Source organism: Lynx rufus, unplaced genomic scaffold, assembly GCF_022079265.1.
Source record: "Lynx rufus isolate CCGP_SWC_20201006 ecotype Redwood Valley unplaced genomic scaffold, mLynRuf1.p SCAF_1, whole genome shotgun sequence".
In the NCBI taxonomy this organism is placed as follows: Eukaryota; Metazoa; Chordata; class Mammalia; order Carnivora; family Felidae; genus Lynx; species Lynx rufus.
Window position 1 is genome coordinate 16,320,892 of NW_025814823.1, and position 27,144 is coordinate 16,348,035.

A 27,144-nucleotide genomic window follows, 5' to 3' on the forward strand; every position below is an offset into this window, starting at 1 on the left:
TTGCTAGGTTTTTGTTGGGTAAAGATCAGCTGAGTTTCAAAGGAATTTACTCTCACAGGAGAAGGTATCACATCTTATAATGATCACTGGAGATGACGGAGAACAGAACTGACCAATCTGTGTTCATAAAAACAATGCAGTATGTTGGAGAAAGATGTGCATTTTAAGTTAGCGGTTTTCTCTGCAAATTATGTCAGGAATCTAGCGCCACTTACAGAATGTACCTTGGCAGGGTGGCTTTCCACGCGGGTGCCCAAGGCACACCTGTGCGTCACATCAGCATAACTCACGGTTTGCGGGTTCCTCTTGATTTGTTAGGACAAGATAAAGGCAGGATGTGGATCACAGAACTAATGATAAAGGAAAAGACCAAAGAAACCGCTGCTGCTGTGAGGGCACCCCTCATGTCCATAGACGTGTCAGGTCAGGTTGCCTTAGAGCAGGAAGGGTTTTGCAGTCGTGAAAGAAAGGGCTCTGGGGAATCAACTGTGACATTTTCTCACTCTTTATCTCTAGTTCTCTCCACATCCATGTGGAGTGTCAGGCTCACTTCGTGTAGCTGGTTCCCTGCAGTCAATTGTCAGTGCTGCTCTCTCTCATTTCCACCCTGGTTTTGGTCTATCACTGATTTCAAGCCCATGAATTATGCCTTTTATTCTTTGCTCTGCTTGGTGAATCCCTTAGGGGACGCAGCATGCTGTGCTCTTTTCCTTTTAAAAATGAGTAAAAAGACAAGGGGCTATTCTAAGATGTGATCCCTTTTTAAAAATTACATTTTGGCTCATTTACAGAGGGAGCTACATATTATTCTCTATAAGCACACTTTCTATGCATATGAAAATAAACATTATAACATGCTTGAATGTCACCTTGTGAAACCAAATATTCAGAGTTTTACTCTTGAAGTACCAAGAATATCAAGCAATTCATTCCTCTACATCCCTACCTGGGAAAGAAAACTTAATTAACGGGCCCCACCAGCAGATTTTACAGCAGTAAATTAGGGGTTGAGATAGACTCATGGATGAATGCTATCTGATCTGTAAGATTTGTAGTTAGGACTACTAAAAGTCATGAAGAATAAGGGGCAATACCTTCTGATAAAAATACAGTCTGAAAAGCATGTACTATTAGCATTTGTCCTCCAGTGATGTAGCTGCTGCTAATCCATTCACTGTTTCTAATTCTTTGGCAGCGACATAACTGAGTGTATTTCTGTGGCAACTGGTCAAGCATGAGTATTCCGTCTGTGGTCCTAGAGCTGAGTGATGCTAAATGACCCTAACAGACATGGTGTTTCATGTTTTCCTCACTATGTTGTGCTCAAGAGAAAACCTGAAAGTGGAAAACATAAATCCAAGCAAGTTAAAATCACTCTTTATAATTCTGTCAAAAGGCTTCACATGTCTTAGTCTGGCATCTTGACCTATTAACGTAAGCATTCCATTTTAGAAACCTGGTCCATGGCATTGAAATGTTTCATATTAATTAAACACTTTGGCAGTGACATCTTTTTACTTTAATTAAATGATCTGGACCCCTTCAGCAATGAGGACAAAAGTTGCTTTTGTTTTTATTTAAAAAGCTGTGCTAGATACCAATGCTTTCCCTAACAGGAGTTTCTCGTTCTCCTCCTCCCCCTCCTCCTCCTCCTCCCCCTCCTCCTCCTCCTCCTCCTCCCCCTCCTCCTCCTCCTCCTCCCCCTCCTCCTCCTCCTCCCCCTCCTCCTCCTCCTCCTCCTCCCCCTCCTCTTCCCCCTCCTCCTCTTCCTCCTCCTCCCTCTTCTTCTTTTAATCTGTTTTAATGTTTATTTATTCTCTAGAGAGAGAGAGAGAGAGAGAGAGAGAGAGACAGAGCACAAGTGGGGGAAGGGCAGAGAGAGAGGAAGATACAGAATCCAAAGCAGGTTCCAGGCTCTGAGGTGTTAGCACAGAGCCCGATGCGGGGCTTGAACTCACGAACTGTGACATCATGGCCTGAGCTGAAGTCAGTAGTTTAACTGACTGAGCCACCCAGGCACCCCTCTTTAACAGGAGTTTCTAATTAAAGTTACAAGGAAATGCTTATTAAAATAGAGATTCCTGATGATTTTAGCACTCACAAAAGTCTAAGAACTGGTGTTTTAATATGGAGAAGGGTATTTGCTGATAAAATGGGGTTAAGCTAAAAATTAGGTAAGTAGTAATACGAAAAACCAAAAGCTACAGCATGTTTCACATTTTATTGACTCCTCAATAGGCTGCCCCCTTTGGTAGGATTTCATAATTTCCCAGAGACAAGCCATTTTTCAATAATGGGTTTTCTTCCTCCAATAAAGGTTTTGCTCAATAAAGTTATTTCTGCTTCATTTATGTTTCCTGCAAAGAGCATTCCAAATGAAAGGTTAATTTATTTGGAACTCCCAATCACCCATAAGAGGAAGTCCAAAGTTGAAAAAAAGAAGTTAATGAGTTTTCAGCACTAGTTCTATCATTATTACCCGGAAACCATAACTACTAGATAAGATCACCGATGATGGGCTCCTGGAGAGTGGCCAGTGCAGCTATGCTGAAGAGTGCTCGCTTTCAGGCTCTGCCTGGGCATGTGAAGGGAATGAGCACCAGTGTGACATTCAGGCAGCTGCTGGGTGACAAGAGTAGGTAAGTGAGTCACAAGTTGGGAAGGTTAGAGAAAATGCCTCAAAGAATGTATAAGCTCTACCACCAGGTGAGCTTCAGATTTCTGTCTCAAAAATGTGGCCTAAATATAAGCAAGTTGAGATGCAAACAGAAGGTGAGCCAGGCTGGGAAACAAGGACTTTGAGATACAGGAATCTTAGAAGCCGAAAACAGTGACAGCATTCAAAAGGTGTTGAGAAAAATGAAAATGGAAAGATGAATACGCAACATAGAAGGTATCATTGTATTATCATTACAGTTTTCAGGGAAGCAAGAGAGTGACTGAAAGCACACTGGTTTGGGAAACAAAAGATCCAGGTTTCCCCCCAGCTGTTACCAAGGGACCCTAAAACACCTGGCAAGGTAAATAAGTTCTCTCTGAAAGGAAATGGTTGAGCTAAATGATTTCTAAGGTCCTTTTGAAGTGTAATTGATATTGATATTCTAACCCATGCCTTGGTTATACAGAGTGACTGTCATCGATACGTCAACGTCACCTTTTAATTAATGGAAATGTGTATATCTTCTTGTCCTTATTTGTCTGTACTAATGAACTGTCAGGGGTATTAACCAAATTGAAATGAATTCACAACAAAATCAATTACTTTTTGACACTATTTTCTCATTTAACTCTTCTATTAATGTTGCCCAACCTTCTTAATTTACTTTTCCTTTTTCTTATATTTTTCTTCATAAGTGATACATATTATTTATTTCCATCTAAAATCTAAATGTATAAAACTGAACTATAAGTATGCAGACCAAAATATTATGTCCTTCCTGTTCTGGAAATGCAGTCTAGATAAAGAATACATTTATAGCATTGAGTTTGATTAGGCTAGTGCTTGCCCAAAGCCTTAGCTTGGTGAAGAAGAGGCAGGGTTGAGAGTGGGATGATGGTGGGAAAGAGAGACATGACTCACAATATTTATTTAGTTTGTCATAAATTCCCAAAGCATAAAAATATCCCATTACCAAAGGTTTGTAAGATCTATATGGCTAAGGAAAAAGGAATGTCTTGGGGTCATGCCATTAATTGTGAATTCTCTTTCTGTGCATCAACTTGGATCAAAATAGTCAAATTTAGAGATAGAGACATAAAAGAAATTTGTGTTTTTTTGAGACCAGTAATGTATAGAAAGGAACGTATTTTAACTTACACCATTTACCCTCTCCTTCTGAAAGGTGTGAATCACGGCTTTAATAGGAAATCCCAAATGAATGTTAAGCTCCTCTTTGCATCTAAGAAATGATGGTAACATATTCCTAACAATGCGTCAACCAACAGTGGGGGGATTCTAAGGGGTGTGGGGGGGGACTTGGAAGTCAAGTTCTTAGAGTGGTTTTCTATTATTGTGGTGGCAGCACAGATGGATCTCTTAAAATATTAGAGCAGGGCCCCATATCTTGTTACAAGTTTTGTGGCATCTTAAAACCCATGATTCTTTCTGCAATTGCCTAAAATTAAACTATTAAAAACAAATTTCTTTTGTGTGTGAACTTTATCTTGGGGCCCAAAAACTCTTTTTAAATCTAAATACTCCTGGGGTGCCTGGGTGGCTCAGTCGGTTGGACATTCGACCCAGCTCAGGTCATGATCTCGTGGTTGACAAGTTCAAGCCATGAATCAGGCTCTGTGCTGTCAGCTCGGAGCCCGGAGCCTGCTTCAGATTCTGCGTCCCCCTCTCTCTCTGCTCCTCCCCTGACCCTGCTCTGTCTCTCACTCTCTCAAAAATAAAATGAACATTAAAAAAATTTTTTAAAAATCTAAATACTCCTATGACAGACAGCATAAGACTATATTATTCATATATTTCTAGGGATTGATTAAATAAATTTCTGAAGAATTTAAGATGTGAAAAAGGACAAGTATATTTTGATGTGGAAGAGAATAAGCCAGAGTTTGGCTTCCCTGAAACCCTTTTCTGTTTATCTCAAGGAAAACATTATTTCTTATAATGTTGTCATAGCATTTTGCATGTAATATATTGTAATGTTAAATATATAACACGTACTATAGTAATATGTTCTCATATTTGTATTTCCCATGTTAGAAATGATGAGCTCGAGGATGGAAACCATGCCTTTATACCTACTCCTACCCCCAATCCCTAGCTCAGTTACTGGCTGGCACATAGAATGTGTGCAATAATTGCTTATTAGATCTCAGGCATTATGTTTATTTTACACCCTTTGTTAAATAATTTAAACCTATTTTATAGCAGAAACATCTGTTAAAATTTTTTACTCAAACATCTGGAGTAAAATAATTTCACTCTTTCTAAGGTCAGTGTTAAAATCTATCAGTATGAGTATTGCAGCCTAAGTCTTCATCATAATTTGACTTTGGTTTCTAAGATCAGATATATGCACAAACTTTAGTCCTCCAAGTTTCTGGAGTAGGAATTTATAAAAAAGAATGTAACTACTTCCCAAAACCACCTCTCTGCTATATGCTGTATATGTTCTTGCCAGTCAATTTCATCCTTAGAATTAGAAATGTGACTGGGGAGCCTGGGTGGCTCAGTGTGTTGAGCATCTGACTTTGGCTTGGGTCATGATCTGACGGTTTGTGGGTTCGAGCCCCACGTTGGGCTCTGTGATAACAGCTCAGATCCTGGAGGCTGCTTCGGATCCTGTGCCTCCCTCTCTCTGCCCCTCCACCACTCACGCTCTCTCAAAAATGAATAAATGTTAAAAAAAATTTAAAAATGTGACTAACATGACAGCAAAATCAAGGCCACTATCAGTGGAGAAAGCCCCATTTGATGCTGAGAGAAATGCTTACTGGGCAATGAAGTTAATGAGTGGGAAGGATCACTTAGGGCATAAGTAACAGAAACCTTTTTAAATAAAATTAAAAACAAATTTAAAAATGTTAGTAACTAGTATTACTTGGTGATTCTAATGTAAAGGCATATTCAAATACTTCCAAAGCAATTTCTCTGAGCAAGTCAAAACAACTAATGAACGTTAGAGTATGGATTCTCAAAATGTCACTATGAGAACTTTGAAAACTAAGTGTGAAAGAAATGAGGAATAACTTGTCCCATGTCAGTGGTTTTGCCGGAACAAAGTCCTTAGTCCCCATCTCTTCTGATGGAATCAGTTGAACTCTTGCTTTCTAGTATGAAAGGAGCTTCCAAAGGAAGTTTAATCTGATACTGTTAACAGGAGCATGGCTCCGAATAGTCCTAACATTTTTTAAAAACACAACTTCTTGGTATTTAAAATGATTAGGTGTAGAAGCAAAATGTTGAGCAACTCAACATATTCTGAAGTCCCTGTGCTGGAACATGGTGCAGCATTTTTAAGTTTATAATCCCCGTTTAATCATTTAGTCGAGATGTTTTTGTCAAGCATCATATGCTGTGTGTCAGAGCCTATGTTCGGCACTAAGAATATGAGAGACTGAAACAGCCCCCTTCCCTTATAATCCAGAGAGAGTAGACAAGAGCAAGTAAGGCCACAAACAACCAGCGATTGCAATTCTGAAAAGAGCAGAAATTAGGGTACCAAGAGACAATGTGTTAGCTCCCCAAGCCTCGGCCGCTGGGTCCAGGAGAGGCCTGTGTCAGGTGGGGCTCCTACTAAAGTAACAGTGACTGCCCTCACTGGAGGAAATGGGTTTGGAGGAAAAACTCTTAGTTACTCAGACAGGGTCTTAGATGTGGTAGCTGTGCAAACAAAAGGACACCAAACACAACCAGGAAAAACAAAAGGCTAAAAATGCAAAACTATCCAACAAGAAATACAAATATATTTAAATACACAATAAAAAAAAGACTAATACTAACATGCTGTGTTCTTACCCCTATTGTTCCAAAACTTTCAGGCTTTCTTCTCATCTTTTTCTTGCACAGGTGGGTCCATATCCATTTGATCAGGTACCAGAGAGACTTGGGGCTCGGGATGACATTGAAGGGAGTGGGCAGAGTACCTCCTTCTTCGAAATAACTCATCCAAAGCTTTGTTCGAGCAAACTTCCATTCTATATCTGCATGGTCCTGAATGGGAGAATATGACAACTGCTGACAGGTTTCTTAATTACTAAGGTGAGATAAACCTCACAGGGAGCCTGTAACCTGACTTGGAGCAGCTCTTGTAATATTAATTAAATTGCTTATAGAAACAAGACTGACTCCTCAAGGTAGTCATCTAAACATTTCAGATGATGGTTTACCCTGGTAAAGAGTCACAGCAGTCTTGGGGCGCCTGGGTGGCGCAGTCGGTTAAGCGTCCGACTTCAGCCAGGTCACGATCTCGCGGTCCGGGAGTTCGAGCCCCGCGTCGGGCTCTGGGCTGATGGCTCAGAGCCTGGAGCCTGTTTCCGATTCTGTGTCTCCCTCTCTCTCTGCCCCTCCCCCGTTCATGCTCTGTCTCTCTCTGTCCCCAAAATAAATAAACGTTGAAAAAAAAAATTAAAAAAAAAAAAAAAAAGAGTCACAGCAGTCTTGTCAGTTTTTATCCTTCCTTCTTCCATGAAACAGACGTCTAAAAGAATTCCATGTTAAAGAGCCTGCAGTGATCAGTTACGACTTGAAGACGAATTTTCATTTCCTGCACTGCAGGCTTACATTAGCCCAAGTGCACTAGATTCTGACCGCAAATAGACCTTCATATCTTCCCCGAGGCCTTGAATCCCGGTCTAGGTCAGTGTCACCTTCATGGATGCTCATGGCTTAGCCTTCTGGTGTTTCCAGGAAAAGTCTTAGTTGGTGTGTTTCTATGTGAATTATTCTTGTCCACCTTTAGGCAACAGGCACAAATTCAGAGAGAAGCTCCTCTAACAAATGTAGAATGGGGCCTCTGACATGGCACCAAACCCTGACATAGCCTTGTAAATGGCACCAGACAGGACTGTGGTTAGTGGCTGTTTGCAACCCTTCATAATTTATTAATCATTCCACTTTATTAACCTCCTAGAAAAAATCAGAACATTTGTGGCAATTAGAGATAGGGCAGCCAGTCCCCTCTTAAATTAGCCACAAATCTGATTGAAGCAGAAAATCTGGGAAGTAGGAGGTGGTAGAAACTAGGCATATCAAAATAGTTCATTTTAACCCATTGATATTGTAAGGAAGAACTCAGATTTTAGAGTGGGAGAATCACATTAGACCATGCTTCATTCTAATATTCTTAAATGGTTGTGTGCTAATGAATGCATGTGTTGCATATACATTTCTATCCTGAGCAATAGAGATTTTCATCTAGACACTGGACAGATTGTGCTTTCAACAGGAATCAGCATATCCAGAAACTGTGTGGCATTCACTGTGTGCTTTGCGAATGTTTGACTGGAGGGACTGATTAATAGACAGAAGCACAGAAGCTCCGGTTTCACCCCCCTATCCTCTCCTCTTCCTCTCCTCGAGTTCTCTTTCTGTTTCTTTCTAAACAAGCTTATAGATCCTGCATTAATGAAGAAAAGTATATATTGTTTGCTGTAGTCATGGAGGATGGGAGTCAAGAGAATTAGCTTAAGCTAATAAAAAGATAGTCACTTTGATAAAGAGTTGGCCTGTGAGTAGATTCTGCTCCTTCTGATTCTTAAGGAGTCACAAATTAAGGATTATGCTAACCTCATTATGTTCTCTTATTGCTATCACAAAGCAGACTTCCTGGGGTGCCTATGTGGCTCAGTTGGTTAAGCGTGCAATTCTTGGTTTTGGCTCAGGTCATGATCTCATGTTTCTTGAGTTCAGGCCCTGAATCTGGCTCTGTGCTGACAGTGCGGAGCCTGTTTGGGATTCTGTTTCTCTCTCTCTCTCTCTCTCTCTCTCTCTCTCTCTCTCTCTCTTTCTCTCTCCCTCTGCCTCTCCCCTGCTGGCTCTCTATCTCACAAAAATAAATAAATAAACTTAAAAAAAAAAGGTAAACTCTTTCTTTGTTCTTGGTTTGGGATTCTGAGAGGGTCTACAACAAATTCTATGGTAGAAAAACTAGAAGTGAAATGTTATATGTTGGTGATGACCAAAACCACCTCTGTTATCCAAGTGAAAATCAAATAGTTGGCATGTTCTTGCTCCAAGGAGGCATTATGCATAGGATTATGGGAGCTACACCTGTCTCAGGTTATCAATGCCTGCTCTCTTCTTAAGTAGTTTTAGAGTTTAAGCTAAGCAAAAACAGAGCTTCGAAGATCATCCTCACCTCTTTAAAAATCATCTAGAAAGATAAACCCTAAAAGCAGTAAAAACAAAAAAAGTCATACTATCCTTAAGTAATATTCTCTTCTTGATGAAATCAATCCGTTTGATATTTTATAGGATATAAATTGTATATACAGCTTCTCTGTATATAGCTTGATAATTAGAGTCTTTCTAATTTTTTTTAGAAGGGTGGTCTGAAAAATAGAATCTACATTTTGCAAATACACTGACCAGAATAATACAGAACTTCTAAGGAAATACATAGGGACTATCTTAAAAAATCCTCACTTGCAAGATGCTTAAGTGAAGCCCCATAATTTGGATATTCACCTGCAAATCCTAGGACATAGGTATACCCAGCACTAATACTTTGTTTATGAATCAGAAAATAAAAATCATCTATTTTTATGTTTTATGTAGTTTTTCATCTGTGACAGGTATCTTGCCCCACAGAGACAGTTTCAGTAAAATTCAGAATGCTGTTTCTCAAAGTAACAATAATAACACTCTGGCGGTTTAGAAATAGATTCAAAGATGCAATATAATGGTAGTTATTTAAGGAGAAAATTATGGTTATAAATTATTCTTATAAAATGCTATTTGATTCAGGTATAAATATGAAAGACTTAAGTGTATTTCATTCCAATATGGGTTTGTTTTGTTGCTATTGCTAATGGCCACCGGCATGTATGTAAGTTCAAGAGGATAAAGAACTTTGTCTTTCTCATTCATTGTTGTATTTCTAGTTCCTAGAATAGTAGTTGGTAATAGAATAAGTTCTCAATAAGAATTTGCTGAATGAATGAATGAAAAGTAAACTAAATTGTTTAGATTCTAGAGTTTCAAATAAACATATATGGTATTGTGTGCTCTGCTGTAGAATTCAGGGTTACCCATACCTGCTTTTTCTGGATTTAAGAAACCAAAAATACTGTAGATTTTCCCCTCAGACTCTCCTCTAGGCTAGCTTTTGTATCTTGCCAGGCTGGCATAAGTTTGTTTATACCAAGATTGTAGGTTAAATGGACAGAGACAATGCAAAGTCCAAAGGGCGCTACACAGAGATGAGCCACTTGTACGTAATTCATACTTCCCTTGTGCTTTCGTAGCCAATGACTGCCTAGCAAGACAGATTTACTTTATTTTATAATCATCCATAATACGACAAAACTAGATTAGTTTGTAGCTAAATATGGTATAATACTGTTTAGAAACTTCCAATTAACCATTTATATTATAATTCTGTTCTGTCCCATCAATAGCCAATTACAGGCTGTATTCCTTATGATAAATAAGATAGAGTGTGGCTAGGAACAACACATTCTAGGGGGGGAATATTGAATTAAAATAAAGTTATTCAACTTACAGCAATGAGTTGGTACGAATTATTCATCATAGCTATTAACATGTTGAGTAGGACCACCAGAGAGATGACATTGTATGTCCCAAACATCGTGGCACCAACAAACTCAGTGAATTCATGCTGTGCTTTGACATTGGTCACATATAAATTGATGAGCCCAAATATTGACCAAAATAGGGACTGGAGTGTCTCAAATAACCTGTAATAAAGATACAATGACACTAATAGCTATATTAATAGAACAATTATACAATAAGGTATAACAATAGAACTTGATTCCTATTATGTATATTTGCTTTATTAAAGAATAAACTTAATAAAAAGTATTGAAGAATTACTAAATTAAATTTAATAAAAATTAAAGAAAGTTGTTTCCATCTTATAGTACAAGTAGTATACTTAATTTTCCTAGTTTTACCTAATTTTCCCAAGAGCTTTGAAAGCTGTTTAGTTTCCTAGAGCAGGGACAACAAATCTGACCCTCAGACTGTTTCTGTATGGCTCCTGAGTTAAGAATGGCTTTTGCTTTTCAAATGGCTGGGAAAAAGATATTCAGAAGAGCTACTTTGTGTCATGTGAAAATTTTATAAATTCACATTTCAATGTCCAAGGATCAATAAAGTTTTATTGATACACAGCCATGCTCATTTATTGATGGATTGTCTATGTTTGTTTTTTGTGTTGAAATGGCACAGGTGAGTAGTTGCAATAGAGAACATATGGCCCACATAGTTAAAATATTTGCTATCTTTTTCATAGAAAGCTTGCTAACCAGTGTCTTAGGGCATTAAGTGATGCCAATAAATGATACATCCTCAAGCTGAGTCTTTGAAAAATATCAATTCTGATTTTGCTTTTCAGTTGTAGAAGGATTGAAAATAATGTTATCACTGGATTTCCACAATTATAATTAAAATTGGGTATAGTGAATCCTGTAAGATGTCAAGTGTCAGCATGCTCAGATAATAAAATGTGCTATTTTTTTTCTATTTCAGGGGAACATTTAATTCATCCCTGTCAATGAATGAATTCTAAGTAAGGTTTCCTTAACTTAGTCCAAGAAGCAGGATAAAATGAAAAGTGTCTGAACCTAAATGAGGGAGTGTTGGTTTCAGTAGGATGGTTGTAACATCTTAATATAATGTAATAAAAGATAATGGAACTTTTAAACTCTTTGACAAATGGCTAAAATAAGACCCTAGTCATATTATGTTGTAAAAATGAAAGCAAAAACTAGTCTCATATCTGGCCTGGTGACTAAGAAGATAGGATGTCAGGGGTCAAGTGACCCAAGGAAAGCCAATTCATATGAGGCCAGGGGTTAACGGCCTGGATTGACATGAAAAAGGTAACCCTACACTATCAGATTTCCTCTCTATGAAAATTTATCTTAGCAATATTAACAGAATGAGGTAGTTGCCAAAGGGGGCTGAAATGACAGAAGTTATGATGGAGACTCAGGGCCATTGGAATTATGCAAAGCCAAAGGTTTGAGACAGCACAAACTAAGGGACAAAGAACTGAAGATAAATAAATAAGCCATGTAATAATTAAACACTGAAGAAAATATGCACAGAGTAGGTGACTCATGTTAGCACCGGTTTTCGCAGTCAATGATCTTGTGGTCCAGTTCTTTGTCATCTCCTGCCCTTCCTGAAGCCTTGCGTTCTGCCCTTGCTAAGATCAACCCTTGTTCAGAGGATCAAAGGGCTATAACTCTGTACATGGCTCTTGGACCAAATCCCTGCACTTGCAACCATCCATGAGTTTCTGGTGTGTGTAACTAGAAGAATCTAAGGATATCCTAATTGACATTCAGGGTTTCTTTTCTCAAATTTATTTGCTTTTTTTTTTCTTAAAAGTAAATAATTTCACTTTTTTAATTTATATAATTAAGTTTTAATTATAGGATACGAAATGTAATTATGTATTGATTTATTTTGCTATAGCTATTCAACAATGGAGCAAATTATCATAAAATGATAAGGAGACTGATCTGATCCATCTCAGTCAGACTTTGTCTTGCCAGCAGGGATGTGCATGTGAGGAGGTGGCCATGTATTCTTCAAGGGCAACCTACATGTCAGGTGCTAACACTATCAGGGCAAGTTTAATCTAATTCATTGGCCCTAGGCAAAAGCTACTCTTAAGTTATTCTTTGAAAACTTCCTCAGGAAGTACGTAAATTTGACCCAAGGCCATAAGTTCCTTATTTTTAGTAACTTTAAGGACAGTTTCTAAAATTAATTACTGTGTCATTTGGGTTCAGTGTGAAATAACTTTGTCCTTTCTTTCTAAATGGTGTATATTCTCACTGTGAATATACCAATGTAATTCAGATGGTTTTCCCCTGACATCAGTAGCAGTTCAGAGACAGAACTAGAAATTACATAATGTAAGTGCTATAATAAATTATATAAAATGCCACATAAATCCCATATCAGTTGCTTTTTTAAATGTTCAGATAGAAACAGTGATGTAGAATAAATGGATGGTTATGGTTGAATAATACTGATTTGCTTCTGTCTAAATAAGAAATACTAATTATTAGAGAATATTAGCAAACCCTTTGGCAAAACATTTATTTAGATTTTTAATTAGACTTTGAAAAGAAGAAGATTAAAAATAAGACATTTTGTGATTTATTCTGGATTTAGTCCCTGTTTTTCTTTTCTTCAGTGAAATGAATCAGAAGTGAGATTTGCAGAATAGTTCCACTTATCCAAAATATATACACTTGACCTCAGTTGTAGCAATTTCTTACTTGACACATCCCCAAAGGCAAGGGAATTAAAAGCAAAAATGAACTACTGGGACCTTATGAAGGTAAAAAGCTTCTGCACAGCAAAGGAAACAACCAACAAAACTAAAAGGCAATCAATGGAATGGGAAAAGATATTTGCAAATGACATATCGGACAAAGGGCTAGTATCCAAAATCTATAGAGTTCACCAAACTCCACACCCGAGAAACAAATAACCCAGTGAAGAAATGGGCAGAAAACATGAATAGACACTTCTCTAAAGAAGACATCTGGATGGCCAACAGGCACATGAAAAGATGCTCAACGTTGCTCCTCATCAGGGAAATACAAATCAAAACCACACTCAGATATCACCTCACGCCAGTCAGAGTGGCCAAAATGAACAAATCAGGAGACTATAGATGCTGGAGAGGATGTGGAGAAATGGGAACCCTCTTGCACTGTTGGTGGGAGTGCAAACTGGTACAGCCACTCTGGAAAACAGTGTGGAGGTTCCTCAAAAAATTAAAAATAGACCTACCCTATGACCCAGCAATAGCACTGCTAGGAATTTACCCAAGGGATACAGGAGTACTGATGCATAGGGGCACTTGTACCCCAATGTTTATAGCAGCACTCTCAACAATAGCCAAATTATGGAAAGAGCCTAAATGTCCATCAACTGATGAATGGATAAAGAAATTGTGGTTTCTATACACAATGAAGTACTACGTGGCAATGAGAAAGAATGAGATATGGCCCTTTGTAGCAACGTGGATGGAAGTGGAGAGTGTGATGCTAAGTGAAATAAGCCATACAGAGAAAGATACTGTATGTTTTCACCCTTATGTGGATCCTGAGAAACTTAACAGAAAAGGGGGAGGGGAAGGAAAAAAAAAAGAGGTTAGAGTGGGAGAGAGCCAAAGCATAAGAGACTCTTAAAAACTGAGAACAAACTGAGGGTTGATGGGGGGTGAGAGGGAGGGGAGGGTGGGTGATGGGTACTGAGGAGGGCACCTTTTGGGATGAGCACTGGGTGTTGTATGGAAACCAACTTGACAATAAATTTCATATATTGAAAAATATATATACACTTACAGATTAATTAAGCCATAGTATCAAGACCTTGGTGTTTCTTATTTATATTTTTGTGTAATTATTCTTTTATTATATGGATTTAAAAAAAGAATCTAAGTTGACATTTTAAAGCCACTGCTTCTAGAAATGTTCCCACAATTAGTGATTCCCAAGACTATTGATGGCAAGATTACCCACTGATTGAAAAGTCATTAGCTGCATTACCTCTCAGACTTCCTTTATATAACAACTATTTTACTAATTCTTTGGTGAGATACGAACAGAAAGGTTTGGAATGTAATGCCACACTTAATAAAATAATACTTAGCATAATATCCTAGTTGACTAAAGCCTGGCAATTTCTATGGTTGATGCTATAACACTGCTTTCCTAAAGATAACATTTTTGCCTCTTGCTCTTTAAAGGTATTTCTCAATTGCTACTTTAAAAAATTAGCTCATTCTCCAGTTAGATACTTACAACTAGAGAGAAAGAACAAGTAAAAAGGTAATGTACTCCACAGTTGAGGTTTCCCTCTATCCTTTGAAATAAAAACAATGAGGAAACATAAATTAATATAAGACACATCTGAATATTTTCGTCTTCATTTATAAGGAATAATGTAATATTAAAACAAATAATGTATGGGCTCAGTTGCCCAGTTCCAATTTTGAGGAATATATATGAAAGGAGTTTTTTTTTAATGAGACAATATCTGTCCCAAACCCATTCTTCTCTCCTCATAGGAGAGTCCCTTAACAAGAGACTATTAATTTCAAATTGCATGTGGAATAATTTCAGTGACTAAATAATTTGGTTTTCTTTAGTATCATATAGTTCTTCCCATGTTAAAGAGAAAACAGCCAGGAAGCTTGAAAAGAGCAGAAAAAAGTGTCCATTTGCTGGTGGGGAAATGAACAGAGACATAGAAGACACAGACTAGTCTGTCCAAAGGGCAGCTGAACTTATAGATCTTGGGAAGAGAGATCTGTGCTGGTGATAGGAACATAGGAGTCCTCATCCCTCAGACATATAGGGCTACATCCATAAGCACAGATGAGTTTTCACAAAGGTTCTGTAATATGGTCTGAGGATGGTCACTAAGGAAAGATCTTTATTTATTTATTTATTATTTAAATTTCTTTTTAACGTTTATTCATTTTTGAGAGACAGAGCACGAGCAGGGAAGGGGCATAGACAGAAAGGGAGACGCAGAATCCAAAGCAGGCTCCAGCCTCTGAGCGGTCAGCACAGAGCCCGACACGGGGCTCGAACTCACAGACCACGAGATCATGACCTGAGCCAAAGTCAGATGCTTAACTGACTGAGCCACCCAAGCGCCCCAGCAAGATGACTATTTAAAAGCAGTGACTGCGATATAATTTTCAGAGAACAGTGAAAAAATTAGAGGAGTAAGAGATGAAGTGTAAAGACATAGTGGTGTTGAAATTAAAGAGGGCAAGATTTCAAAAGCAAAAGTGTTAACAGGGTCACACGATGCAGAAACATTAAATAAACTTTAAAGAGACAAGTGTTCCTTGACCATGGGGATATGGAGGCTCTAGGCATTTTCTAGAGTAGTGTTAGTGGACTGATGGAAGCAGCAAATTGCAGTTGGATGAAGAACGAATAAGAAGAAAACAAGGTGTCTTGTTCAGGCTTCCTTGAAGGGTTATTTTGCTAAAGGGAAGGAGAGAGACAGGAGTGGAAACTAATGGGAAACACAGGGCTCAGAGTCTCAGCATACATTTGCACCCTGAATGGAAGGAGTAATAGAGAGGAACCGTGTGAGATACAGGCAGGAGATCTCCTGATAATGACAAACAGATGTAACATAGCTAGCATTTTTTAAAATCTGATTCTATGGCAGGCACTGTATTAGGTACTCTACATGAAGTATTAGGTTTCTTAATCCTCAAATGGAATAAGATCTCTGAAATAGTGGATAGTAAAAAAAAAAAAACACGTTGAAATTTATGGAGTATTATAAATTATAAAAAGAAGTGTATAGAAAGAAGTTATAAAAAGAAAATTGAAGACCAACCAAAGAAAAGAAATAAGATATAGAACAGGAGCCCTGAGGGTATTGCTAGACATCCTCTCACAATGACTGACACCAGTTATGTTGAAATAGAGTCATCAGAGACAGGTCCCTTATACCTGCCTAGGATATTCTCTACATTCTAGTGCATTCTAATACTAAGAGTTATTGCTGTAATTTTTAGTTGTTGAATAATCTGTTGCTTGTAGGTTTACATTCTATTATCTGGAGAAAAAAATTCAGGTGGAATACCTGATTTACTTGGGCTGAATGATTAGGACCTATAATATTTGAGATATGCAATTATCTGTTGCTTTTCATGATAATAAAGGACACCATTTACACTAAAATAATACACAATCCAAGCAGTTCAATACCTTTGCTTCAAGAATACTAGACATTTTGCCTCAGACTTCCATAGCAATGGAACTTCTTGGACAGATCTTAAAATTAGTTCATAATATGTAAAATCATTTACCATGAAAGCGCTAATAGGTCAGTGTGATTCTTGGGAACTTAGGGATCATAAATCAGATGTCTGAGAAGGGGCTGGATCATGGAACAAAAGCTGTTCCCTGAATTAAACACAACCTGGGAGGTGAGTCAGTTCTAGGTGCTGTGTGGAAGTTCCTCCTGGAAGACAAAGCTTGGAATCAGAAGGTTATGGCAACCCAGGGAGATGGGGCAGTCTTGGTAAGCAGTTTGCATTGGGGCACGCGGTACGAAGTAACAACGGAGTTGTGAAAGCCATGGTGAGCAGAAGGGCTCTCCAGCAGAAATCCAGAGACAGACAGCAGACAGTATCCAAGACGTTTGTTAGAGGCTGAATTTTGGTCCTTGAAGGGGGTTGGTGGGATCTGATTGTTGTAACTCCCTACTCTCAGTTGCCAGGAGCAAATTACCAAGTCAGGGGGCACGACAGAGTGGGGAAAGATCTCAGATGTAAAAATTGAGACACAATTCAGGGCCATGCTAGTCACAAGGACATTGCTACAAGGGGTTTCATTGAATCCCTCGCCTCCAGGGTCAGAAAAAGGCATGAGGAAGATGAAAAGGCTGAATAAACTGGTCAGCCTGGGCAGCTGCTGTCAAAGAGCAGAAGAATCAAGGCTGGGAGCAAGGGAAGCTGGGATGACCTTTTGTTTTCTCTGTGACTCATGGTTTGTATCAAATCTATTTCAGAAAGGATCTGAGGAAGTTAAGGCTGAGATTAAACTTTTATGTACAAAGAAGCAGATGTTGATTAATTAAAATGGAGTTTTAATATTGGGATCAAAGACAAAACAGATACAGAATTGAATCAACAAGAATATTTTAGCCATCAGGGACTTAGTTTATATGAAGTTGTTGAGTTCTTTTCCTACTTGAGAAATGACTACTCTCTTATTTTACATAAAATTCTATAATGGCCTGTGAATAGGGTCTGATCTATAGTCCCGTATGAAGTAACCATGTATTATTCGCTGGTAGTTCCTGTGTAGAGGGAAAGGACCTAGGTGTCTTCATTCCCCTGCTAATGAACTCTTTGGCACAGTTGTGTGGTGGTCATAGTGGGGAGGAAATGGGCACAGGCATGGAGAGGTGTATTCTGTAAGGACTGTGTGAGCATCAGACATGGGGGCATGGGTCTGTGCTATCAGCAAACCTGCCTGAGATCAGCAAGAGGTTGACACTGAATGAGGCCTGTGGCTCATCAGGCGTCAAGGCACAGAGAGTTCTGTGTGCATAAGGATGGCAGCCCAGGTTAGCCTGGGGTTCCTATTTTGGATCATTTCTACATGCTCACATTTTTTATGTAGGGAATTAGAGAATGAAAGAACAAGCAAAGGGACTTTCATATCTGGAAAACACAGAGGAAAGCTCGAAAAGTACTTGGATTTTCTCACAAGATTGGTTTTACTTATATTCCGTCTTTTAATGTGCTTGTAAGATGCCACTAGGGCAGAGGTTTCCTCTTATTACACATTTTAAAACCAAATATACAGCTTTCCTTTATATGAGGTCACTTAAAAGGCCATTTTACTAAGACTTAAAATAAATGTAATGGAGATATATATATATATTTAATACCAGAGGGATCCATTTGTATTCAAAACCATGTTAATTCTGTTTTCTGTATTAAGCACAATTTCCTTTGCAACCACTTGTCATGGTTCAAGTTCATAATGTAATACACTCTACATTCCGCACAGCGTTACCAATAAAAGTGTCTGTTCGACTTACGTTGAAAATGCATTGTTCTGCTTTTCACATCGTATGCCTTTACAGCTTAACTCTTTTGTTTCTTCATAATAGAAATACAATTGATTTAGGCCATTTGCAAATGCTAGCAACACAAGGCAGTATATGAATAGGAACTTCAAAATGTCCAGGAGCATTCTTCCCAGAGATATTTGCAGAGGCCCCAGGTGAGAATTTGCAGTAAACAGTGAGATCAGGCGCAGGGAACTGAAGATGTTTGCGATGGCAAATAAAGCTTCAGCCACTAGAGTGGGATGCCACATGTCCCAAGATTCTCGTGGATTCAGAGCACTGTACTGGAGAGAAAAGAAAAAGTAAAACAAACTCATATGTATATGACTATGTCAAGTTCAGGCCAGAATGCTTTTTCAGGTAGATCTAGCATCGTGGCCTATTGCCCTTCACAGCGGCTGATATCCTCCACGATGGTGGCAGCAATATTCATCTACACAAAAATAAGAGTTTATTAAAGCAATTTATAATTTATAAGCTTTAATCAAAGTGACCTTCCTGGTCTGTCCTTGTCATTTGTATGTTTGTTTATAAGTGAATTGCATCTGGCCTCGACCTTTCCGATGGAACTTTAAAAAAAGAAAAGGAACATGTTACATAGAAAAAAAAAATCTGATTTTATATGAGGAAGAGCAGCAGCACAATAACAAAGAAAGATACATTATAAAGGAAAACTACAAATTTTGAACAAAATTATCAAGGGCTTTACTTTCTGTATTTACACACTTGCATAGTCTAGATGCATGCATGCAGGATACAAATTCCATATAAGTGAATGCAAGTACTGGTCCATTGCCCTGGAAATAGGAATGACCACTCTGGGTATAAATGTTGGTGCTTTGTATCTGTTGTATCCTAAAGCAGATAAAACCCAACTTGGAAGCCATCCTGGAAGTCAATGAATTGTTAATTTTGTTATATTTAATATGTAGGACATGTGATTTTTTTGAAGATTCCTTAATTAGATAAAATATGTGATCTAAGAAAGAATATTTGCTACATTAAACTTTGACCAGCAATTATTTAAAAAGTAAGACTTAGTCAGTTGACATGTCAGCTTTAAATTATCTTGACATTGAGCTGCATGAAAAGCAAGATGAGTTTTATCCCTTGTATTATTGAGGTAAATTTATATCCTTAAAAAAAAAAAGGCCAAATATTCTCTTTGAAATACTGTTACAAAAATCTATAATTAAACTTGTGTAGGAATCAAACAATAAATTGAGTCATCTTCTTCATACACATCCCTAAAAAATATGTCCAAACAACATGATCTTTTTCCTAATAATCATGTTAGCAAAAACAGTTCTACTCCTGTATGAGTCCCATTGGAATATCAGAATATTTCTATTCTTTTTATATTGCATTTTATACCAAAGACCTTTACAAATGTTAATTAATTCTCTTGAAACCAATAGATAGTATTCTTTTAATCTCCCCGGGGACAAAATACATCACAAGCTCCTGATTTTGTTCAACACTCAGACTCTTGCTTGAATGACAACTGAAAACAATCCAATTTGAGCTAAAGGGAAATTATTTTCTATTTTTAAGTGCTGATAACTGTTCTTGAACATTCTCAACTTCAGCATAAAATAGCTAATCATTGAAGACACATGAAGAATTAAAAACTTAATATTTTTTATTCATTATCACAAGTATCAGAGTGAGGGTTTATGGTATCAGCCACTACCTAATTCTCTTCTCTTGGTTGTCCCATATATGATGCCACCTCTGCCTTCAAAGACTAAAACCACCTTCACCTTCTTTGTCTTGCTTCTCCCGAAAGACACATGTTTAAATAGAGAACATCGCCCAGCCCCCCATTGATAGCTAATTCTATATTTCTCTTTCTCTTTAAGCTAATATGGCTTAGGACTATATCTCAAAATGTACAAAATGTGACATAGTAAGCATTCTTAAGGATGTGATCTTTTTACTTGGAATTCCTCATAACGTTTAACACAATATCCTGTACGGCTCAAACATTTTCTCCCAACGAGTACTTACTGTCCCGTGAGGATGGGAGGGACACCTGATAATAAAAATGCTCTAAGAGATTAACACAAAGTGCTGTGGGAATATAGAGAAAGTGATAAATTCTGTCTGGGGCTGATGGGGCCAGCAATGAATAGAGACTATATGTTGTTCAAGCTTTAAGGGTCCTTTGATGTTATGGCATCTACTGGAGACGCTGTTCCTCGTTCTAGATTTCACAGGCAGTTGGAGGCAGTTGGATATAGAATCCATCATCACATGGTGATATGGTACTTTAGATCCCTTCTTAGCAAACTGTCTCAGCTGGGACTTGCAAAATCATGCGAAAGGTTTTCCATTTTACAAATCATGAGATGCTAGATTCTACCCCAGTATAATTGCCCAAGTCTGCTTCAAAGTCTAGCACTTCTGGTAATTGTTGGGAAACAATGCTATGTGAATCTGTTCACATTTATGCATGGTCAGGGCTTCCTGAGCAAAACATTGCATGGCTGTTAAAAGATGTCTGAATGGCAAATAAGCCTTGGAAGTTAAATATAGAGACTTTCTGAGAGATTTGGAAACATCTCCCCTGGAGCCATCTGCTTAGATTCTAAGGATAATAAAACTAGGGACCTTTGCCTCCCCTGAGAGAATTTGTTTACTTTAGAAAGTTAAGGTCTTTCTCTTTCTGGGGGGGGGGGGCGGTGGGGGAAGATGGGCAGCTGGCACAGCTGTACTCTGTAAGCTCTGAGATTCATAATTTCCCAGTTTCCCTCCTGTGGTACAAACTCCTGCATGTGAAGGGTGCATCTGGCTCTCATCTGTCGCCCTGTGGGGAATTGGAGCATGGGGGACCAATGTTAAGATTGTTATGTAAGTAAACAATTTGTCTGTTCTCTGATCCAGAAAACTTGCTTCCTGTCAGGATTAAATAGAGATATAAACATTTAGTAATTAGCTCTTGATTTCATTCTTTTAAGTTCTGCTTTTTAATTTCTCTCCTGTCATTCACACATACATTTAGCTCTGGTTTCTACATATAAGCATTGTTTTACAAGGAGATTTTTAAAATTCTTTCAAACCATGGCATCCTTTGAACTTGTAGAGAAAAATTAGGATTCTTCAATGTTAAATGTATTTTTCCACACCCTATGATTAGGAATTAAAAGCTTAACTTGAATTTAAAATTTCTCTTTGGCTCTGTTTTCTAAAACGTAGTCACAAAATCTATATTCATGTTTTTAGCCCTCCATGTTTGCCTCTGGCCATTTGTGAGGCCTCTTCCCAGTGTCCCTAGCAGATCCTTCTTTCTCACTTGCTCCTTAAATAACTGAGTTTGCTTTGCAAGCCTCTTCTCTTCTCATTCTATCTACTCTCCCTGGATGTTTTCAGTGATCTCAACTGTCCGTTATGTGCTGATGACTCCCAGTCCTACATCTCCGCCTGGATGTCTCCCCTTACAGTCATATTTTATATTCTACCGCCTCGTTGGCTTTTCCACACGGTTATCTCACAGGCATCTCAAGCACACAGGTCAGAATTGGAATTCGTGCTCTGTTGCTCCTCAAGCTCTCTCTCCATTTACGTTCTCTGATCTTAATGAGGGGTGGCAAATCTCCCAAAGCAGAATTTGAGGTTGAGCCTAGATTCTTCCTCTCCCAACTCACAGGCTCTAAACTAAAATCTCATAGATACCGCTCACTCCTCTTCGCTGGTACCCTCACTGTCTTAAAGAAGTTCCTCTATTTCTCACAGAAATTATTATAATAGCCTCCTAACTGCTCTCCCTGCCTTGTATCTTATTTCTACTTTGGCCCATTTCCTCCAGAATTGTGTTTTAAAAGGGCCAGTCAGACCACCTCATATCTTGCTTAATGTTCTTTCTTCAAAGATTCTGCAATGTCCTTGAGATGAAATTCCAGTTTTTCAACATGTCATATGAAGCCTCTGGAATCTGGGTCCTGACTCTCTTTTGAGATTGATCTGCCATTTGTTCTCAGTTTGGTACTTAATGCTCTGGCTCAAACCTTTGGTACTGGTCACTCCCCAGATTTCCCTCACATTGTCACCAAAATTCCTTTCTTTTTAAAAATTTTTTTTTTCAACGTTTTTATTTATTTTTGGGACAGAGAGAGACAGAGCATGAATTGGGGAGGGGCAGAGAGAGAGGGAGACACAGAATCAGAAACAGGCTCCAGGCTCTGAGCCATCTGCCCAGAGCCTGACGCGGGGCTCGAACTCACGGACCGCGAGATCGTGACCTGGCTGAAGTCGGACGCTTAACCGACTGCGCCACCCAGGCGCCCCACCAAAATTCCTTTCTATGAACATCAGGCCCTATGTCCAGAGCGGACTTAAATTCCAATTATTATGATTCTTCATCTGCTATTTATTCATTAAATATATGCTGAGTGCCTACGCTGTGCCAGACACCATCAAATAAAATGGAATTTATGGTGAGCAAATAAAATGCAGTTTATGTCACATGAGCTTACAATATAGTGAAGAAAGCAGACATTAAATAAGAAAAGCTAATCCTTCCCTTGACAGGTACTCTTTGACGGGGATGAATGGACGCTAGCATCCTGCTGACCAGAGCTGGTGGTTCCATGTGATAGAATAATCCTTGAAAGAGAAAGATCAAGTCTGTTAATTATACTTGAATTAAAAAAAATAATTAATTTAAAAAAAGGAAAGAGAAAAATCGAGAGCTACTCTACACATTGAAGTCCTTCTAGGACCATCAATTCCTGGTTTCCTTTTTCTCTCAAGTACTTGCTTTTTAGTATAAATGTACCGTAGTGTTGTTTTGTTTGAAACCTTCATTTTTACTCAGATTTTTTTAAGAGACTAGCTCCTTTGCAGACCTATATAACAGAATATTCAACCTTGGATTACTGTCAGTTTTCCATGTAGGGAGCTTTGTCTAATGCATTTTCAGAACCAAACATCTAATAGAGTGCTTTATATATGACAGGAGGTCAAAAAGCATTCTAGGGTGAAGAATCATAGACACATTCATGGTTGTTAGAAAAGATGAATCATTGGTAGAAATGTGAGTATCTTAATATAGCTGGAATATGGAGAATTTGGGTATAGTGATGAATCTAAGAGGAAGTTGGAGCCAGGTCGTGAACACCTTAGCAGAATGTTTAGAGGAAGATGAACTGAATCATAATACTGGGTTCTTTATATATATATGTAGTCTTTGATGCATACTTATAAAACTCAAGTAATCTATAAAAAGTGAATAAAAAATTAAGTTGATACAAAATGAAAATATTTGTCATATGAGAGTAAACAAAATGTATATACTGGTTTTAATTTCGATTTATAAGGAGAAAACCTTTCCTTGGTTTAGATAATGAAGTTGGTTAGATAATGAAGTAATGAAAGACAATAAGAAGGCATATGATTTTCTTCTGTAACAGATAATACTAGATTAAACAATTAGGATTTAAATCTCTACAGAGCTCTGTGCCATAAAACTAAAGAATATTTAGAAAATTCCATAATTTGGACAGTATACTGCAGTTACAGCATTTGTGAAATAAAAACAATATTTGCCTCTTTTCTAGCTCATAAGAATAGATCAATGAGATATATACTTAGAACTATTTAGAAGAATAGTACTATGAAAAATTCCATCATGACTGTTAAAATAAATGCTCTTATCTATAATAAATTTAATTTTTGAAAATATTACTTCTATTACACAGTGGAATAGGCATAGGAATTTAGTCATTTCTGCCAAATGACTGAAGATAAATATGAGACAAGTTGTTCATAGAAAAAAGGACTGGGAAATATTTAGGACAAAACCAGTTCTAATGAAGATAAAGTAACATTTTTTTAAGAGTGCCCAGGCATCAACAAGCTCTGGATTAACTAGTATTTCATACAGAGTGAGAAGCGGAAGTGGTTGACAAACCTTCTCCTTCAAGAATTAAGAGCAAATAAAAAATAAATAAATAAAAGCTTACAATCAATCCATGAGCCATGAAATGTTCAAGAATCAAGGTATTTAAGGAAGCACCACACAGCCTTGCATGTAAGGAGGAGAATACTGAAGTCACATACTTTTCTACTGTCTATGTCTCTACAATGCAATGCTGTTGCATTGTACATAAAAGTTAAAACAACTACTGAGTGCTTATATTAAGCTCTGTTCCATGACATTAAACGTGTTTATTAATGTAATCCTCACATTCTATAGGATTTGATTATTAGTGTCATTTTATACATAAGAAAATTGAGGTATAGATTAAGTAACTTGCTCCAAATCACACATGTAGGAAGTGGTATCAGTGATACTCAGATCAAGTATGGATCAGAACTCAAATCATGGCCTTAGTTAGCAGGACCCTTTGGTGTGTGTGTGTGTGTGTGTGTGTGTGTGTGTGTGTGTGTATGTGTGTGTGTTAAAATTCCCTCTAGATGAATGAATCACAAAATGATAAGCCAGTTAAGCAAGTGTGGCCCTTCTGCCAGACCTATTCTAAAAGTTTCTCCTCCTCGATAGACCAGTTACAGAAAGGTTTCCCTTTTTGTGGACTAATAGTTTTTTTGGTCTGGATCCATGGCTTGCACAAAAAGACCTAGGGTTGGATTTTTGCTCCCATTTATGCACCTTCAGACTAGAGGTAGGACCTCTACAATATTACAGATAACCTTGTTATAACTCCTTGGTAATCTTGCCTGCATCATAATAGGCAAACTATTCACTAGGAAGCAGCATCAGGTGATTCCATCTACCTCATATTTCATAATTAATAAATCACCTATTTTATGGCTCTTATCTCCTAATTTTTTTTGAATACCAGCTCTCTATCAGCTTCCCCTATGTTCATTTCTCTACTTTAGGCATCCATTATCATTTGACTCATTCTCTGCTTAAATCTCATTCATGGCTCCTCTTTATTTAACAGAGCACAGCCCAAATCCTATAGCAGGATGTGAAAAGTCCTTCTTATCCTAGCCTTGCTCCCATTTATTGGATCATTTCTCTTAGATACTGATCTCCTTTATACACTCAGACTTTTTTGCACATTGTATTTTTTCTCTCCGGAATGCTAATGCACTTTCATGAACCCAATGGATACCTTCTGGCTCTGTCTTCCAGGACACTTCCAGTAGAGTTGAGTTCCTTCCTCGATGCTACCATAGCCCCTGCTGTAGACCTTATCAAATGGGAAATTCTTATTTACATGCATTTCTCTTTCCACAACCTGACTATGGACTGCTTAAAGGCAGGAGGTGTACCCCAGGTATCTTTGCATTCTCAGCAAACAGATGAAGACCTGGTCTCTTAGTATGCTCCCAGAAATTCTTATTGATTAATTCACATAATAGCTGTTTGCCTTATATATAGCACAGTCTATTTTTGTGCACAAATATAGCACCTTTTCCTAAAATAGTAACTTATAAATTATTTAAAATTAGCATGAAAATTGAATGATAAAAGAAAGGAAAGGTAAGTCAACAAGTGAGCATTACAGACTCCCAAAGTAAGTGCTCTTTTGATTATTATCATCATTTAACAGGTGGTCACATTGAGACCTTCATTTAGTAATTTGCCCCAAATCACACAGGTTTCATGTGGTAAAGGCGAGTGTGAATCCAGAGCTCAATCTTTTTTTCAACTAACATAAAGGAAGAGACATAATAAAGACATTTAAAAAGGTAAGTCTAATGGACTCATAGTATATGAAGAAGAGGGAGGATACTGGAGTAAAAGATAAGAAAAATTAATAATGCAGGCTTATTCTATAACAGGCACTTAAATTATATCAACTCATTTACTTCTCATACCAACAGCACAAAGTAGAAATTGTTAGTCTCCTTATTTTATAGATGAGGCAAGGGAGGTGAAGAAATAGGTCCAAGTTCACGTAACTAGTAAGTGTTGGAGGAAGGAAGTGAGCCCAGAAAATACTACCCATCAAACTCTATCCATGCAACTCAAGTTTTAGTTACACATTCAGAAAGAACATTTTGTACTTTACACATACAATCACAGCTGGACTCCTATGACCGCAATGCATAAACAAATTATATTTCTGGAAGATTCCATGTTATTTACATCATTGTCAGCTGAGGTAATTTCTGTGCACTTTTCCATCTCCTTTTCTCCTTCTTCATCACATGAGGTGAGTGATGCTTGAATTTTAAGCATAAGTTTTTCCTTGGTGTAGTATTAGGAACAATGTTTATATTTTAATATTAAAATAGATGTTGCACATGAAGAATTTACAAATTTTTAAGAAAATTCAAATCCCATATCTAAAACTGAGACAAAAAAATCCACAAGTACCCATTAATTTATGTAGTTGTACCTACTATATACCAGAGTTCTTATATATGAAAATGTATATGTACCATATATAAACACCATCAAATGTAACATGTAAAAGTATTCCGTATTTTAGTACAAATATTGCATATAAGAAATACATGAAAGAAGTTCCATTTGGGATCAATCTCATACTTGTCTTAGCTGTTGAATAGAATTATACAGTCCAGTGTCATTCCAATCATCTTCCTCAGACCAGTTACATCAGCATCATCTGATGAGTTTGCTACAAATGCAAATTTAGGACCCTCTCTAATACTCTTAAATTTAGAATCTCTGGGGATGGAGAAAAGGAATCTGGGTTTTAGAAAGCTTTCCAGGTGATGTTTTTGCACTGGAAAGTTTTAGAAGAAATGCTATAGTTCTATATACCAGAGTTTTATATCCGTATTGGGCCACAAAAAAACAGATATATTATTTTTTAGTTGGGAGATGGCCAAAACAACTTTATAGACATACTTAAGGATCATTACAAAGAAAATAGAAATTGGACAGATATTCACTGAACAACAGACTGCCCATCTCA

At 37.7% G+C, this 27,144-nt stretch overlaps 1 protein-coding gene across 6 annotated transcripts in view; it reads right to left on the reverse strand.

The window, feature by feature from the left end:
• TRPC4 (transient receptor potential cation channel subfamily C member 4) overlaps positions 1 to 27,144 on the reverse strand; it is a 140,715-nt gene that overhangs the window by 10,274 nt on the left and 103,297 nt on the right. For 4 of the 6 annotated variants that reach the window (XM_047077373.1, XM_047077281.1, XM_047077215.1 and 1 more), the window contains 3 exons: positions 18,257 to 18,570; positions 10,176 to 10,371; positions 6,470 to 6,664 (listed from right to left, as the gene is read on the reverse strand). In XM_047077373.1, the coding sequence (XP_046933329.1) occupies positions 6,470 to 6,664; positions 10,176 to 10,371; positions 18,257 to 18,570 (705 nt within the window). Of the gene's footprint in view, positions 1 to 6,454; positions 6,665 to 10,175; positions 10,372 to 18,256; positions 18,571 to 27,144 lie in introns of all 6 variants that reach the window. The other 2 variants (XM_047077081.1, XM_047077347.1) reach the window with 2 other exon arrangements.